This window comes from Lipotes vexillifer, unplaced genomic scaffold (assembly GCF_000442215.2).
Source record: "Lipotes vexillifer unplaced genomic scaffold, Lipotes_vexillifer_v1.1 scaffold554, whole genome shotgun sequence".
NCBI classification, from domain to species: domain Eukaryota; kingdom Metazoa; phylum Chordata; class Mammalia; order Artiodactyla; family Lipotidae; genus Lipotes; species Lipotes vexillifer.
This window is the reverse complement of record NW_006794635.1, coordinates 1,513,116-1,531,969: the sequence shown is the minus strand read 5'-3', so window position 1 is coordinate 1,531,969 and position 18,854 is coordinate 1,513,116. Positions and strand designations below refer to the sequence as shown.

At 37.3% G+C, this 18,854-nt stretch overlaps 1 protein-coding gene across 7 annotated transcripts in view; it reads right to left on the bottom strand.

Annotated features, from left to right (window-relative positions):
- The window catches only part of SYNCRIP (synaptotagmin binding cytoplasmic RNA interacting protein), a 26,216-nt gene that overhangs the window by 6,320 nt on the left and 1,042 nt on the right, over positions 1-18,854 (bottom strand). For 2 of the 7 annotated variants that reach the window (XM_007467317.1, XM_007467319.1), the window contains exons 2-10: positions 17,860-18,019; positions 17,053-17,171; positions 16,831-16,938; positions 13,824-13,937; positions 13,548-13,724; positions 4,992-5,127; positions 3,696-3,901; positions 1,433-1,582; positions 991-1,112 (exon numbers count right to left, since the gene is read on the bottom strand). In XM_007467317.1, the coding sequence (XP_007467379.1) occupies positions 991-1,112; positions 1,433-1,582; positions 3,696-3,901; positions 4,992-5,127; positions 13,548-13,724; positions 13,824-13,937; positions 16,831-16,938; positions 17,053-17,171; positions 17,860-18,007 (1,280 nt within the window). In that variant the 5' untranslated portion in view covers positions 18,008-18,019. Of the gene's footprint in view, positions 1-990; positions 1,113-1,432; positions 1,583-3,695; positions 3,902-4,982; positions 5,128-13,547; positions 13,725-13,823; positions 13,938-16,830; positions 16,939-17,052; positions 17,172-17,859; positions 18,020-18,854 lie in introns of those variants that run through there. The other 5 variants (XM_007467320.1, XM_007467318.1, XM_007467323.1 and 2 more) reach the window with 5 other exon arrangements.

Below are 18,854 nucleotides of genomic sequence, written 5' to 3'. Positions count from 1 at the left end.
ACCCAAAAAAAAAAAAAAAAAAAAAAAAGCACATGTTTCTTTAGTCCTAGAACAAGTACAGATAGATTACTCGGATAATAATCATTGTACAAGACATTGCATATAATTTAATCTGTTTCCCTTTTAAAATTAAAGAAACTGAGGCTCAGAACTTGCCAACTTGCCTAACTGCACAGCTAATTACAGAAACTGGAATGTGAATACTTCCCTGATTATGAAATAGAAGCTTCCCCTACATAGGGCAACAGACAAAAAACTGACCTGAGATATAGTTTAGCGATTACTGTTCTCGCCATCAAACAGCAATTACCTCTCTCTTCCTCCTTAGAAATTACCAAATTTTTTTTTAATTGCAAACTTCATTCTTACACAGCTAAGTTTCCTTCACTGTCTTAATGAGCAGATAGCCTTAAAAGATCCAATTTATACAACGCGTTTACACACTTGTTTTCGTATCTCAAGACTATGTTATTGGCTTATTTCATTAATTATACTCATTTCATTTTTCAAAACCCATGCATAGTATATGAAGCCTTTGGGATGGCAGTAATGGGCACTATGTATTGGTAAAGAAGTCTTTTTTCTGACACAAAGGAAGCAAAGTCTATTATAATTGGAGATTTTGTATTTCCTGCCTCAGAGAAAAAACTCTCCACCCTTTAACCAAACATACTGTCAAGACTTTGGGGCAGCTAATATTTAAAACACGTATTCAGGAGCACATTCTGTAAAATACAGCAGAAAATAACCTAGATTGACTTTTCGTTTATTATACAAAGGTCCAGTTGTTTAGAATTACAATTAGTTTCACAAGTATGGTCAATAGCAAGAGCTCAATAAACATTTTTGGAGATTCTCGGCATTTTTCTTTGACTCAAAGCTTTCAAGTTAAATTTCAAGTCCTCTTTAAAAGGTAAAGGCATGTTACAGATTTGTTCACCTGTTATTCACCAGTTAATCAATATTAAAATTTGTACAACTTTCACTTACATTTGATTCTTTGCAGCTTGCCTCTGAGCTTTTCTTTCTTTCCTTTTCTGATCTGGTGGCTTAGCAAAAACAATTTCAATATTTTCTCCCTCCAAGTCTTTGCCATTCATTTCTTCCATAGCCTTAAAAAAGTAGGTACTGATCAATACAACAGACCTTTCACAACTATGATTCATTTAAAGTTAAAAAAGTCATTTACTATTAACACTAGAAGGATGAGATAAAATAGGATTCTTGATTTCATTTAAAGATCCAGCTCTTCAACTATTAATCTTTTTGACTTAGTTTAGTAAGTTATGCGATTTGCTAAGGCCAATAAAGGTTAGCTTGAGTAATTACATGACCTCTGAGTTTCCTTCAATTTTCTAAAACATTGATTTTACGATAACTAAAAATCTTTAGTCTAAGTTAGATGCCTATAATAATTCCCCCAGTTATTTACCTTGACAGCACCATCTCGCTCATCAAAATGAATGAAAGCATAATCTTTTAATTTCTTCACTCGTTCCAGTTTCCCAAAATGACTAAATGCCTTTTCTAAAATCTCTTCTGTTACAGTATTGGCCAGGTTGCGTACAAACAGCACTTTTACCTGAAATTTAAGAAAGAAACAGAAACTTCCTATGTATTTCCAAAGAATTCAGTTTCCAAGATGCCACCAGCCCAACCCTGCAGACTTTAGTCACAACCCATTAGAAGAGTACCAGAAATATAAAATATAGACTAAAATTTCAACTCATTTGAGTAAATATCAAGGAGCATGCTGCTGGATCTAATGGGCAAAAAATCTGAACATTCTCACCAAAGATATACAGACGGTGAATAAGCATAGGAAGAGATGCTCAATTATCATGTCATTAGGGAATGGCAAATTAAAACAGTGAGATACCATTACAAGCCTGTTACAGTGACCGGCCAAAATCTAAGACACTAACACCATCGAATGCTGTTGAGAATACTGAACAACATATTCACTGCATTAGAATGCAAAATGGTATAATTTGGCAGCTTCTTACAAACTTAAACATACTTTCATACCATATGATTCACCAGTCACACTCCTTGGTATTTACCCAAAAGAGGTGAAAACGCATCTACACAAAACCCTGTATATGCATGCTTATAGCACCTTAATTCATAATTGCCAAAACTTGGAAGCAACCAAGCTGTCCTTCAGTAGGTGACTGGATAAACTATAATAAATCCAGACAATGGAATATTACTTAACACTAAACAAGAGATGAGCTATCAAGCCATGAAAAGACATGGAGGAACCTTAAATGTAAAAGAAGCTGTCTTAAATGGCTACATACTATATGATTCCAACTATGTGACATTTGGGAAAAGACAAAACTATGGAGACAGTAAAAAGGGCAATGGGTGCCGGGGACGAGGGATGAAAAGGCAATCACAGAGGATTCTTAAGGCCATGAAAATATTCTGTATGATACTACAATGATGGATACAACGTACACTTGTCAAACCCATAGGATGCAGAACACCAAAAGGGAATCCTAACGTAAACACTGTGTTATACTAATGTGTCAATTTAGATTCACTGATTATGACAAATGTACCCCTTTGGTGAGGACACTGATCGTGCAGGAGGCTGCACAGCTATGTGGGCAGGTGTGCGGCTGCACAGCTGTGTGGGCAGGTGTGCGTACGGGAAATTGCTGTACTTGCTGCTCAAAAAACAAAACATGCTACGCACAGGACTTTTCATTAGTTATTATTTTACAATTAAAGTGGACGTGGTTATTTCCTAATAACGTGAACACCATGCCATCTGAAATAGCTGTTGAACTTAACACAGGGAGTCAAAACTAATTGGGACCTGCTTTTGAAACCCTAAAGAGAGGAAACAATATTCAAAACACTGGTAAGATAGTCTTCAATCCTGAAAGCTCCTCAAGTACAACTACAAATTTAACCTTTTGGCTAAGAAACACTATCACTTCTTCCTAAAATACCTGAAGTAGCATCTGAATTTCTTAATCTAAAGGGCTAACCAATGAGAGTTTAATAAGCCAAAGGAAAAAAGAATGAATCCTAAGTATTTTCTGTCCTCAAAAACATTTACCCTTTAATATTCACTGTTCTGACACTTCACACTCCTCTCTTGATGTTAGTAAACTTTGTATTTCCTAGCCTATCGTCATTAAGGAGGATTCTTTAAAAGGTTAGAATAACTTAACTGCAAACTGCACTGGTAAAGTGTTGACTCAAGAGATGTTTGTTTTCAAAGATGTCTCAACTGACGGCTGAAGCACGATACCTAATAATAGCTAAACCTTTTAACTGCAGCAGCTCTGCTGAGGCCAGTACAGTTCACTATTTTTAGGAGTAGGACTTTTAACACAAAAACCATGTAATCTAATGGCGCCACTCTCAAAAACTCAAAGAAACTGCTCTTCGAATCCACACAAAAATGAAAGTGAATCGTCTCCACTGCATGTAGGCTACCTACTTTATCATGAGTATGATGGCTACACAACTGTAGCTAACGGCCCATGAATAAATTCCTATATTCACCCTCCATGCACTTGTTATTTATTTCTGGTGTGTGGCCTTTAACACAGAACACTTCTCTCACTTTCAAAAATATGGTTTAAGGAAGCACACACAAGTTTCCCTCTGCTCTCTAAAGCCTACCCCTGCTCCCAGCAACACCACAAAAAAATTTTTAACTCAACTGTCATTACCTTTGCCATAACTTCAGGATCGGGATCTTCTATAGGATCAGCCCATTCAACAGTTCCAACATTTCCCCAGACCTTGACTTTACCACTCATTAACCTACGTCTTGCCTGGGCAGCTGTTTTGTGATCTTCATATTCAAGAAAGCAAAAGCCTCTGTTTTTCTTCTTGTCGTCTGGTTGGTGGTATAAAATGACGTCTGTAAGACCCTCTGAAAGTAAGCAACAATTCCAGAGAAATTAGATAAAATAAGCAAAAATAAGCAGATCAAAAGATTTATTTTTCTAATATTATACCTGAATATCAGAATGAAAAATAATCTATTATCTTTACCGGGGACTCTCAAAAAACTGGTCCAGATAATTCACCTAATCCACACTTTCCAAGTATTCCTAATGCAAAAATCCCCAAGAAAAGAAAATGTATTCTTTTCACTTAGACCTGAGGACTATTCTGCTTCCATTTATCAGATGACAGAGGTATGAAATCTTTACAAAGCTGTGTTAGGAAAACCAGAAGTATAAATCAGACATGGTTAGAAATTTTTCTCTGCTTCCATTAATTAGATGACAGAGAGGTATGAAATCTTTACAAAGCCGCTTTAGGAAAACCAGAAGTATAAATCAGACATGGTTAGAAATTTTTCACCCCATGCAAGTAAAAACTAATTTTTTAATGGCACTTTTCTGGCCTCAGACATCGTTTTACTTCAAATGAAATAGAGACTATCTTAGTATTATATAAGAATTTCAAATGTTCCTGGAAATTGGTAACAGACTGATAATTTGCTAAATATTCTAGGCAGACAAAACTATTTTTTCTAGTTCCCAAATGACAAAAGCCTGTCACTTGGAAACTTATAAAAAATGCTTTACAATTCAAAGAAATTACACCATACTGACGAAGTATAATCTCTGCTTATAGCAAGAGTACTTACCATTCCTGTAATTTGGAAAATCAGGTCATTACTTATCAAACATTTTTACTAAGAATGTCAACTAGCACCTCAAAATGCATAAAAACACACAAAGAAATACAATTTTCCAAAACAGGGGAAGCACAACAATGATTCTGCAGACTGAGTTCAAATCCCAGCCGTATTCCTTACTAATTACATAACATTCAGCAAGTTATTTCCCAAAACCTTCTATTTCTTTATCTGAAAAATGGAGTTACTCATCTTATATGGCTATAGTGAGAATACGAGTCAATAAATGCAGTGCTTAAAACAGTGCACACAAAAGCATGCAATTACCTTAAGTATTAGAAGTTGAACCTCCTTCCAAGTAAGCCCAACTTACCTGTTACTTTGCTAAATTCTTCAAGAATCTGTTCCTTGGTTTTACTCTTAGGAATAGAGCCCACAAAAAGCCTGTTGTTGGCAACGGAGATGCAGACACCAATGTGTTTTCCAGAACGAATTTCATGATTATTATACTGAAAGGCGGAAAAGTACATGTTTTAAAAATACTTAAAATATCCTACTATAGGTGCTCATTATAGAAAGATATGCAAATCCCATACACAAAAGCAAAATCTTTTAACAAATTAAAACTTCAACACTTAGGTTTATCAAGTATTTTTATCCTTTAAAAAATTATAATCTGAGACAGGAAGATTGTACTGACAAAACACAATAACCAAGTTTATGAATTAAAGCAAAAAATTGTCAAGTCCTTGAAATTTAGCAAATTTGCTAAGAATCTAGTCTGTAAGCAGCTTAAATTCCAAATTGCTGATTCCACAATACCTTATTTTCTACTTAAATTCATCCTTCCGACTAGTTATTCTCATGCAAGGGAAACAGATTCCAGTGCCAGCAAGCTTTCTGCCTTTCTATTAATCAGCGCTTAAATCTTATTTTTCCATCTCCCCTAATCACTTGTAAAAAGTTACAATAAGGGATTTTTGGCTTCAAATACTTAAATCTAAAAGGAGAACCTTGTTTTTCTGAATCCGACCCAACTTTCTCCCCCATTTTATTTTCACCAAGCCTACAATAAAGTTGGAGAAAGACAAGTAGATTATGGTAAACTACTATAAAACTACAGTAAAAAGTAAACAATCTTCAAGTAACCACATTCCATAAAACGGAATACTGTAGAGGCAAAACCCAAAAAGTTCCTATCCCTGTTATTCCCATTCTTGCGTAACAGGTATATCAGGTATAAGTGAAGAAAATACAGACAAGTCAGAAAACTGATTCCTCCCTCTCCCTTTTTCTCCATCTCCAGATATTCAAAATTAAACATGAAGTTCAAACATCCTTCCTTCAGTTCAGAACAGTTTTGTACTTTTTACCCCACAGTTTTATACTTTTTACCCCACTGACTCCGTTCACGTTTATCCGAGTCTCTGGTGACATTTTTTTTTAAATCACAACTTTGCCTATTGAAAAAGAATCCCACAATGGACTCCCCATCAGCAAAACAAAGTTCAAACCCTTGGATGTCATTAAGTCCGTCCTAAAATCCCTACCACTTCTCTCTTTTCTCCACAATACTATAATCTCGGCTATTTACATCAGTTCTCAAACAGTTTTCATACTGCTCAACCTCTGACTATAACGCTTTCCCTGAAACTTCACCATCTAAACTCCTCTGCATACCTGTAGATTTGAGCTCAACCAAATACTCTGCAATTCCTAAATCCTATAAAGGTCAACAAAAACACCCTTCTGTGTTAACACAGATCAGCAGTTCTCAACAGGAGTGATTTGCTGCCCTCCGACACACACACATTTTGGGGGTTTGTTGTTGGTATTTAGTGGGTAGGTAGGGGCCAGAGATGTTATTAAACATCCTACAATTCACAAAATAGTCCAGCATAATAAAAAGTTATGTAGTCTAAAACATTAACAGTGCTGAGGTTAAGAAATCCTGCCCTGGACTTCATTTTCTCATACCATTTATATTCTATTTAGACCAAACACCTCTTAAAAATAAAAATATGCGGTTACGGGGAGATATTAGACCTATAGCTGAATCCACCATTGCATGAGATTATGGACAAGTAGACTACAATACCCTATTACACAAACAAATTAACTTTAGAACACAATAAACTGCTTTACGACATGTACATTCCCTAGATTTTTATATCTAAGGATCAAGTAGCCAGCCTTAGTGACAAATCAATGGCTTTCAATCTGGTCATTTAGTCTGTAACTCCAGAAGTTGACAAAAACAATTAAAATCAGAAAAAGAATGGAAGGAAATACAAAGTTTTAAAAAGGGAGAAAGCGGAGTTATTTTGAAGATGACAATTTGGTACCATTTTCCCTTTATTGTATTTCTTTCCAAATATTCTAAGAGCAGAGGCTATTTACTTAACAATGCTGCCTCAAAATAGTAATGACTGTTTCTATTATTACCTACAAAAGAGAAGTTTCTTCCTTTCTAACCTATCCTCACTATGGTTAATCAAGGCGGGGTATGTAGAAGGTATTTAAATGACTGTAGTCTCTGAACAATATGAAAACATGAATATTTAGTAGGATTTATAAAGAAAACTAACTTTTCATCCACATTTCTTTAATTTAAAAAATTGGAACAATTATAGCTGACCCATAGAGAGTAAACTGGCTCTCCAATGAAAAGAAGTCATTAAAGGAGCAAAGGTGACCCTCTGCGCATAGCATACTGTCCAAATAAAGCAAACGTGCCTAGAAATAAACATTCCTTAAAGAAATGCCCCATCTACAGATTAAGCATGCACTTTTATAAGTATATTTGAGTTGTTTAACTTTTCTCACTCTAGCATTTTTAAGACCAATCTATCACCTTAAATTCGAAAATAAACTTTGCATCCTAGCAGGTGTTAGCAGGTGAGTTAACAGTGACTTGGATGGTAGAAAAACATTACCAAAACAACTGTTCTGATCCTTAATAGAGATTCTAATTTAATGCTGATAAACCATTTCACTCTCAAGGGTTAGTAATCAGGGCGATATGATAGTATCAAGATAAAAAAGAAAACGTAATCTTTTCCAAACTCTAGAAAAGTAGGCACTGAAGTTAACAAATTTTAGAAATCTAGCTTTCAGATCCAGTAGCAGTGAGGTAACCAAATAAAATAAAGATGAACTTTGAACATTAACCAATGCAGTTTCAGTATTTCGGAACACCAAAATGAGTTGTACAGTCTGGAACATTCCCATCATCTACGTTCAAAATATCAATTCACTCTTTCCTTCCCTTAGAGCCAATCAGTTACCAAATCCCCAGAAATTCAGCAATCTCGGACTTAGAAAACTGATGCAGAAGTGGCTGCTAAGTCCTAACTCTTACAGCAGCAAAGCCGCTACCTCCCAAGCCCATCCATTTAAGTCTTCTTTACCTTGAGCCAAACCTACTTCCCTAAAAATTCTACAATAAATCTATTTCCTCCTCCAAATGACAGCACTTCATATACCTGCACACAATGCTTAGGACTCAATCCCCCTCTATGCTTGGCTAATCATTACTTCTCTGAAATTGGGAACTGCCTCCAAGAGTGTCATCAGTGACATCCATAACACAATCCTATAGAGGCAGACTGAGGAGTCTAGAGTAAGCTGGAGACTATTCTTACACTTCTAAACACCAGGCCTCTGCAACATGTAGTCCATGATTATCTTGGCTTATTTGGCAATCACACCACACCACTAACACACTACAGCTTACTTGTGGATTAGCCATGTACAGGACTTGACTCTCAGTCCCACTCAATTCCATCCTGCTGGTGTAAACTACAGTCTCAGGCTATCAAAATCTTTTCAGCTCCTTATTTTGTCATCCATGGCATTAACCACTACATATAGATTCAAGTCACCAAACGTTCCAAGCAGTCCAACTATGCCCTCATTCATATCACCGATTAAAAAAAAAAAATAGAACCTATACCGTTATTTACATCATGCAACCCATACAAAGGCTCAAAACTTTAATAGCACCATGCAACTCAGCCCAGCAGTCATGCCTACTGCCTTCTAGCACTGACTTCACACAAGTTTTATCTCCCTTCCCACAAAACAGTGCTTCAACTATTCATCTATTTCCTTCACTGCCCTGCTCACACCTTTTTATCACAAAGCCTTCTCTAACAACCCCAACCGAAAGCAATGATCCCTTCATCCCTCCTTTACCCTGTGAACCACCTGCTTCCACTTTAATTGTAGTTAGCCTCTCAAGTCCTAGAAACACCAAAGTCAAGAACTGGATCAAACTACCTTGTACGCCCATAGTAAGTTTTCACGTTAAACACACTAAACACTTGCTAATTGCTACTAAGATATTCTGTCCACCTGTCTTGCCAGCTGCATTCATCAAAATGGTTGTACACTGGTGTATACAACCGCTGTAGTGATAAACTATCAGTGGCTATTAAAGTCATAACCCTTAATGTGCAAATAGAGGTCAGTATTCCAGTCTTTGTAACAAAGGTATTTTCAGTAGGACACTTGCACTGTATAGGAACCATAATGGGCACTGAAGAGCCAGTGGCCCTGGGTTCCAATTCCAACAGCACACCACACAAATATATATACACACTTGCCTGGTCAGCCAGCCAGGTTATTTACCTAGTATCTACTCTATAATGGCACTGTTCTAAATGTTGGGGATACAGGAAAAAAGAGCAAATTTTCTGATGGGAAGAGAGAAACAATCTTTCAAAGTTAAAAAATAATTTTAAGTACATCTAAGCATTCCTTTTTTTTACCATGTTCAGTATACTGTCATGGGGCAACTGGGTGGTAAGCCTTTCTTAGAAAGGCCTTCTAAGAAAACCTGATTGATAAGACAGCAGCTGTGCTAACTGGGAGAAGTGGGAGAAAGAACAGAAGGCAGCCTTGAGATGGAAATGCTCATAGCTTTTGTGGAGGACAAAAAAGGCAAAGGGTGGATGGAAGGGTAATAAGAATAGGAAGAGAGAGGTAAGCAAAAACCTGATCAGATAGAACCTTGTTTGGAAGCCATTATTAGAGTTTTCAGCATGGGACTGTTGTGATCTAATCTACACAGCTAAAAGGTAAGACTGTAAAGGAGCAATGGAAAGCAGTGAGACTAGCTAGAAGGATTCTTCAAACGGTACCTTAGGCTAGGATGGTAGCAGGAAGATGGTACAAATTGGTTAGATGCCAAAAATAAATTTGGCAGTAGAGACGACTTACACTCTGAATTCCTTTTAACACTACCTAAACCACTACATAATTTGAAGAATCAGGCTACCTGGCAACATAACTTATACTGCTGGCTTAAATTGTTATGTCTAATTAACGATAAGCTCATGCTAAACAAACCTGGTATCAAACTAAATCAGTATGCCTCTGGGCAAGCCAACCAGACTATTTATTCCACTGCAAAAGGAAGATATTTCACTTACCTTGAAGAATGGGTTGAAGTGATCTTTAAAGGTAATAATGTAGCACCTAGCACAGCTCCTGTGCCTCAACAAACACAAGTGGTAGCCATTATTCCCCTTTTCACAAATTTAAATCTTGCTTCCTTAGCTACATTGTCATCATTTAGGGATGAATTTTCTTATTCCCCCAAATACAAGGCAGATGTTAGCTGAAAATAGGGTCATTAAGAAGTTTGCAGTTGCTTCTAACTTCATGCCTCTTCTTCAGCTGTTAACATCAACCCATTTGACAAGTAATTCAGATGCAAACTTAAAATCTAGTCTTTATTGGGGGGGGTCGTTGTTGAATAACATCAAAAAATAAGGCTGAATATATAAACTATCTCAACTCAATCGAAGTTACTTCTCAAGACACAAAGTACAGGAAAGCAAAAAGATGGTGCTTCAATCTTGCCTCATCTATAAATAACGTAAAAAAGGCATTTTCTCAACATCTGATTACGTGGAACTAAAACAGTTCAACTACCTTATATAAAAATTCACCTTGGCTAAAGCTGTAATTCAAGTAGACTCGTGACATGATACGAGTAGAGATAGTTTTCAAAATATGCTTCCTTAAAAAATACATTTAGGAGGAGTACTCACTTCCAATAATCAAAACAAGGTAGCAAAAAACATCCTAATCAACTTCAGGTTTTTATTTCTCTAGAATGTTTCATTTCCTCAAAAGCCTAGTCCTTTCTTCTACTGTTGCATTAAGGCAAATCTCCCAATTCTATTATCACCATAGTCCTAGCTATGGTAAAGCCTCCTTTTTAAAAAAGCAATGACAATACATCCAATTCATCCCAGTGCTAAGAATACCCTTAAAAAGACAATAAAGCACAGAGCCTCCTATTCATCAGACAGTAAAAAATAATTATGCCCCCAGACAAGGACTCAAATCACAAACCCAGAAAAAAATGTTAAAAGATTTAGGACAAGAGCTAGCTCACAGACCGATCAAAATGGCTGTTTGGCTACCTGGAAATTTCTGCGTTACAGTTGAAAAACTTAACTACATTACTAAGACTACTCTAAGCCTACAGCAATGCAACTTTGGACTACGTGATCTGTTAAGCCAAGGAAATCGCCCAAACTGAGACATATTTCATGTGTACTTATTGGCACTCAAAATAGTAATGTTAGGACTGGATTATATAACATCTTCTTCTAATCATGTTTCTTTACTATAAGGATTCTGAACATCATCTAGAAATAAATTCTAGTGACGACCTACCATAATTAGTGTATTTTGGCAACAAAAATTAAGTAGTCTACAAATGTTTGTTTAATGATTCCTTTAAAAAATATTAATAAATACACAAATCATTACTTGTAACACTAAATAATCACACCTATTAAGCAAAACTAAAGCTTCATGTAATACCTCGTAAATACACTGGATCTGACATCATTAAATTCTGTACTAGCTTTTTGCAGTAAGATAGTCTCATTGCCTTCTCAATCATGTATTTCCACACTAAAACTTACTGCTACTTTATTACTACCTAGCAAAATGTTCTATTCTTTTATAGATTCAACTGGATGACTCCTAAAGTATCTTTCCAGAACTCTAAAAAGTCCTCAGTTTTACCTGAACTGTTTAAACTAAAAACGTGACAGTTCAAAGGTTACCATTGAATGGACCCCTAGAGCTATACATACTCTCCCTTCTGAAATAGAAAGCACTCTTTGAAAGAAAAGAAAATCAGCCATGATTTAAAAAGAAATATCTAAACTCCTGAATTCTTTATTCTTCCCAAGTAGCATACTTTTCTAATGTTAACCTTTACAATGTTCAATTACACACACCAATGGTGAGATCCAAGCAATACAAAAAGCAAAACCAAGTAAGTATATTTTTCTTTTTCTCCTTAAGGTCTGCCTTAAAATGTGATATATATGGGCTTCCCTGGTGGCGCAGTGGTTGAGAGTGCGCCTGCCGATGCAGGGGACACAGGTTCGTGCCCCGGTCCAGGAAGATCCCACATGCCGCGGAGCGGCTGGGCCCGTGAGCCGTGGCCGCTGAGCCTGCGCGTCCAGAGCCTATGCTCCGCAACGGGAGAGGCCACAAAAGTGAGGCGCGCGTACCGCAAAAAAAAAAAAAAAAAAAAAAAGGGATATATATGATGGGGAGGGAAGGAAAAAAAAAATTCAGGAGAAAATCAATGAAACTGAAAGTTTGTTCTTTGAAAAGATCAACATGGACAAACCTTCAGCTAGAATGACCAAGAAAATAAAAGTCCACTTATTAAACTCAGGAATAAAAGAGGGACATCACTAATGACCTCACAGAAATAAAAAAGATGTATCTATGACCTAGATGTATCAATGGACAAATTCCTAGAATGACACTTCTACCAAAACAGACTCAAGAAGAAATAGAAAATCTGAATAGACTTATAATAAGTAGAGTTTGAATTAGTAATAGAATTTTTTTTTTCCATGAAGAAAAGCCCAGGAACAGATGGCTTTCCTAGTGAATTCTAACACCAAATGTTTAAAGTATGATTATCACCAATCCTTCACAAGCTCTTCCAAAAAATAGAAGAGGACGGAACACTTCTCAATTCAGAGAGGCCAGTGTTACCCTGCTACAAAATCCTGACAAAGACATCACAAGAAAACTACAAATCAATATCTCCTATGAATACATGCAAAAATCCTCAACAAAACACTAGCGAATTGAACACAACGTAAAAAAAAAAAAAAAAAAAAAAAAAAAGTGATATATATGATGGTGAGGGAAGGAAAAATAAAATTCAGGATGAAATCACTCTAAGGAGTTCAAGTTTACTTAGAATTACCCATAAAACGTGTAAGTCAGATAACGCAAAATAACAAACATCATCTGCTATAGTGAACCATTTACAAAAGTTCCTCCCCAGCTGTACTTTTTGATGTATTTCTTGGACTGAAATTAACTTACATCTTCAACTACAAAACAGAGAAACTACTTGTCACAGAATTTAATGAAACTAATTTGAAGGAGAATTATATAAGCCATAGTTTGAAACATTAAAATTCTTTAAATTGGGAAAATAACTAGGTCCTCACCTGACATCTAGTACTTTTAAATCAGACATTGCCATTCAACATAAAATCCTTTATTTCATTAACTAGAAAGTTATCACCACAATGTCCTTGTGAAATTTTCGAAAAAGGGACAGCCAGATATGGCCCTTTAAGAGCCCTATCTACTACAGTTACTTTCTTAAACCTTTTAACACTCCTTAAAAAAAAAATCGCTAAGCCAAATTCAAAGCACCAGTAACTTCAACTCCACCACACTACCTTATACATCCTGAGTCAGTTCAACTATACATGCAAAAAATACTGCTACAATGTGTACATAGAAAATGGGACAGTGCCTAATCAGCACTTCAAAAACCTTTGGTTAACACAATTAAGAAAAGTCCTGGCTTTAAATGAAAACAGAGAATGTGAAAACTGAAAAGAAAAAAAAAACTCACCAGTTTAACAGCCTCCTGAGCTGCTTCTTTTGTACAAAAAGTGACAAACGCATAACCTCTATTGAGACCAGTTAGTGGATCCATCATTAGACGAAGATCCCATATAGGTCCAGCTTTTTCAAACAATGGAACAAGTTCATCCTCAAACAGATCTCTTGGGATCTTCCCTACAAATATCTGTAAATTAAATATGAAGTAAAAACCATGGAGAGTTTCTTTAGGGAACCAGACACCTGTACATTTACTACAAAGGGTACAAGTTTTTAGTCTCTTTACCTCAGTGCCAACAGAAGGCTGCTGACCTGAATAAACGGAATCTGGAGGCGGTCCCCCATACTTCCTCTGTCCAGTGGTCACATCGAGTGTGTATCCTGTTCTTTCCAAGAGCGCCTTAAAAAGTTCAAATGTCATCAATACATTTCATTCATGAGACCACACCCATACGTTGAGCAGTTTAAAATCAATCTTGTTCAAATCTTTCCATGTATCTTTGCAACATTCCCTACTTACAGATTTCTGTTGTGTTTCAGAATTCCCCTTTTAATGTATGCTTGTAATTTATAATATGCCCTAATTTATAATGAAGATTTCAGGATCCTGGTGAAATTATTTTCTGGTCTCCAATTAATTACTGAGTAGTGCTTAGTGAACAACACTAAATATTGATCCATCAACAACTTTCAAGGCAACGTGTACCTATTCGGCCCTTCCAAAAACGGACTGCACCTAATTAGGCTGAAAATAATTCTCTCCTGAAGGAGCTGAATAACTTCTCTCCCCCAAATCTAGCTTTCTTACCCAATAAATTTCCCTGTAACCCACACTTCTAGGTACCTACCGCCATTCTGGGAGTTTCACCAACCTTTATAGAAATTACACTCCAATTAAGTCCAGAAACTTAGGACTTGCAGGAAAAATGACCTCTTATTCATCTGACATTCAAGTACCATGCTTCACAGGACAGCATGGATCACTCAGAAAAAATGAGGGCCAAAATAATTTTGAAAACTTTATGAAGCTGCAACAATGTGATATAACCTCTATATACCTCCCTAAAAGTGAACTGTTAAAATTTACACAACTCATATTTACTCAGAGCATTAAAAATTTCTCTTTTATTATAAGCAAAAAGACTAGAAAGAAGTTAGCCTAAGGAAAAAACAAGAATTATTCCTTTTCCACCATCTCACCCACAAAGCACAAAACTGGTTTTCTGAATAATAAAAGCAACCCAATAATTAAGACGATGAATTCTGAAATAAAAAGAAACACTAGGCACAAGACAAAACTTATCAAAACGCTGTTAAGTGATCTGGGGGTCACTTTAGTCTTTGAAAATGAAAACGCCTAGATAGATTTTAAATATTTTCTACTCAAAGAACATAAAATATATTATGAAAAAATACTGTAATTGATAACAACTCCTTTATTCGTAAACTGTCTTAACAAAAAAGCCCAGAAAGTGCTACATGTTTTAAGTAGTCTTTTTCTATTATCTCCAAATATGTGCTTAACAGTGCTACATTGGGTTAGTAACAAAAATAAACTCAAATCTATTACTATCACATAAACTAAACCATTAAATAGCTCTTCTTCCCTTTTTCCCATACGTAATCCCTGCGCTTCATTCACTTTAATCTTTAAGTGACCCAAATAATACCTCTTATGTCACTCGCTAAAAACAAAAAGGAAAACTTATTCCCTCTGAAAAATATCCTATAAAAATGTCTGTCTTCGACGTAGAGAATGGACTTGAGGACGCGGGGAGGGGGAAGGGTAAGCTGGGACAAAGTGAGAGAGTGGCATGGACATATATACACTACCAAACATAAAATAGATAGCTAGTGGGAAGCAGCCATGGCACAGGCGTAGAGAATGGACTTGAGGACGCGGGGAGGGGGAAGGGTAAGCTGGGACAAAGTGAGAGAGTGGCATGGACATATATACACTACCAAACATAAAATAGATAGCTAGTGGGAAGCAGCCACATGGCACAGGGAGATCAGCTGGGTGCTTTGCGACCACCTAGATGGGTGGGATTAAGGGGTGGGAGGGAGATGCAAGAGGAAGGGGATATACGTTTGCATATATATGATTCATTTTTGTTATACAGCAGAAACTACAATAAAGATGTTAAAAGAAAAAAAGTCTGCCTTCTTGCCATAATTTAAGTCACACTAAAGCTTTAAGCCACTCCCTTCCAAAGATAGAACTGAATCTCACAAACGAAATTTTCAATTTTTCATAAAATTTTAATAACTGTCTCAGTATAGACTTAATTGCAACTGATTAATTACAATGAGTAAGAACTATATTCCATTTCTTTGGAAAAACTAAACTTATAGCTCAAACACAATTCACCCACAGCTACAACTGCAAAAGGCTCAAACTTACAGATAGCCTTAACGACTAACTCCATATTCCAAGCTTCTCTCTTCCCACAGCATTAAAACACACCTGACACCTATGTTGTTCCTAGTAACTTATTTTCTTAAACCGTAACCCTTGGTTCAAGAGCAGTGGCACACTGTATTAAGAGTACCAGATTAAAACTAGTATGATCACCATCATATTTTCTATGAACTAAAAACTCAACACAACTAAAAACCACCAAGATCAAAACCTAGTTGACTTTGAGGCCATTTACTCTTCTGACTTTGGGGGTGGGGGGAGCGCAAAGGAAACCTACCCTCAGCCTCAGTTTCCTCATTTACATTTCCACAGTAATCCATTTTATCCTTAAAAGCTGCTTCTAGAAATGAACAAACTGGCCTTAAAAACCCATACTAATGGAAGGAGAAGAAGGCAGTGTTAAAATACTAAACCCATTTAATTTGGGGTCTTGAGAATCCTAAGAGAAACAGTCAGCTGCTAAATGCACACACTCCACCAGTATGGGGTGAGCAGATCCCCTCCCATTTTGGTTTCACTGTCAGTTAATCTGCACTTGCAGGTTTCTAAAAAAATATGGTGGCTGTATTTCTTTAAATCTTTTATTTAGAATACCAATAACACAGATTTAAGAAACAGTAACTGGCTAAGAAGAAAAACTTCAGAACTGTTTTAGAAACAAATTGTTAAAGGCAGGAAAAACAGTAATTACAAAAGATTAACAAATTATCTCATGGTCATTAACTCGCAACATCAAAAAACCCCACAAAAAACAAAACAAAAACAAAACACACACACCCATTTCACACCCAATGAATATTTATCAAAGCTAGAAAACAGAAAAAAAAAAACTTTAAAACTGAAAGGAGTAAAAAAGTTTTTAAAGACATACCTTAATTTTTGCCTCATCTGGTCCTTTGCTAGAATCTGCTACTTTGGTCCCCTGTTTTTCTCTCTGCCTATAAGTCTTCATGACTCCACATAAAAAGGCACTTTTGTTCTGCAAACGAATTTTCCAATCATTATCTTAAATGTACCTAAATAAATAAAACTTGAACTATCAAAACTACTCAGGTTTTTTATTGTTTTTACACTGACACTAGATTAATGTTACCTGAACATGAGAGAGATCACTGTCTTTAAACTGCTGAAGAACTGCCAATGCGCCGTCTTCATTGAATTCTTTTAAAGCTTCGATAGCTCTTTCATCTAAATCGCTATGTGCAACCAGCCCTGGAGAAAAAAAAACTTAATTAATTGTCAACTTTTAATATTTTTAGAAGATTTTTTTTTTAAAAAGACCACGTTTGCCAATACAGGTGCCAACTAAGAATTCTTCCATGCCCCCTTATCATCTATATGATGAAAAACACACATACCTTAGCCATTCTGAACGGCATTATGAACTAAATAAGGCCTCTCAACCACTTTTTTTTTAATCTTGTTCTGTGTCTAAATCAGACAATTCTGAACCCTATTTCTACAGCAAACATATAGGCTCACAAATTCTAAAACCAACCAACGAAGTACCGAGCATGACAAATGAACCTCTACTCAATTTCAAATACCACTAGAAAAAGCAAGAGCCACACGGAGACAGACTACAAGTCTACAGTTACCAAGTTATTTAACAAGAATCCTACTATAAAAATACCCCCAAAAAGTCACATGGCCTGCTTCCAATATTTAGCAGCTGTTGCTACCATCGTATACTTATCCATCTGGCCAGCCAGCCTTTACCTCCTAACCCTTTCTCTTCCCTCCCTCTATACACCTTAACCTCTAGTTCACAACTAGCACAACAAGGCAAAACTCCAGGTCCCACACTTATTGGAAACCACAAAAAGTTGCTATTTTAGCTCAAAGCCAGAAATCCAATAGAAAAATTTCATGATATAATTTTGCAAGTGTTAGTTCTTACCTGCAACGTAAATTTCATCTAGTTTTTCAGCAACTTTCTGTGGTAAACCAGCATCAAGCAATGTCTGAAAATTTTCTGAATGGATAACTGCAGAAGTAGTATCCATGGGCTCTTCAGTACCATTTCCATTAACATGTTCTGTAGCCATGTTTCCAGAGATCTGTTCAAACGCAATAAGCAAAATTAAACTAGGATCTTCAGAAAGGGTAGAGGACAATATGAGAGCCCCAATCTTTATATTCTCTACCAATTTCTACACCAGCCTGCCTGCACCTCCCTTTAAAGAGGGCTTACTTGAAAGTCACTGTCGCCTGACAAGCCACATTCGGAGCGCGGGGCACAGAAGGACGGATCCACTACGTTTTTCCTTAGCACCACCCCTGACTCACCTGCTAACACTCCCTAGGAAAAACCACATTACAAATGGAGCCCAACCAGCACGAGGACGAGCCAGCGTGCCACATGCAGCTGTGCCCGTACGGCGAACGAGGTGTGTGTGGAGCAAGCAAAGCTGGGCTTTTCCCTCTCAAAGGTAAACCCCCGAAGTGCGCGCTTTTCCCGCCTGCCGCTTAAAGATCGGTAACAACAGCCTGCGAAGAACAAAGCGCTCACACAAGCTACCTTCCCACCACCCAATTTCTCCACCCTTCACCCGCACACCCCAAAGCCCGCCCCCGACTCCGCATCCAGAGCGGCAGCCTCACCGCTGCGGCCCCCGGGAGCCCAGCAGAAACACGTGCTCTGCGCCTTCCAATGTCCTACAACTTCCTTCCACGAAAACCCACCGAGTCCCAGGCCAAGACCACCATCACCGGCTCCCAACAGCAACCCCAAGCCGCGGCCGGAGCCCCCAGCAAGCAACAGCAGCAGCACAACCTCGCCCCTCGACACCGAGGCCGCGGCGGCGCCAGGCCACAGGCTCTCCCCGCCCCCCAGCGCCGCCGTCTCGGCCGTGACACATGGCTCTCTCTGCCCCGGGCGCCGGCGACCCCCCG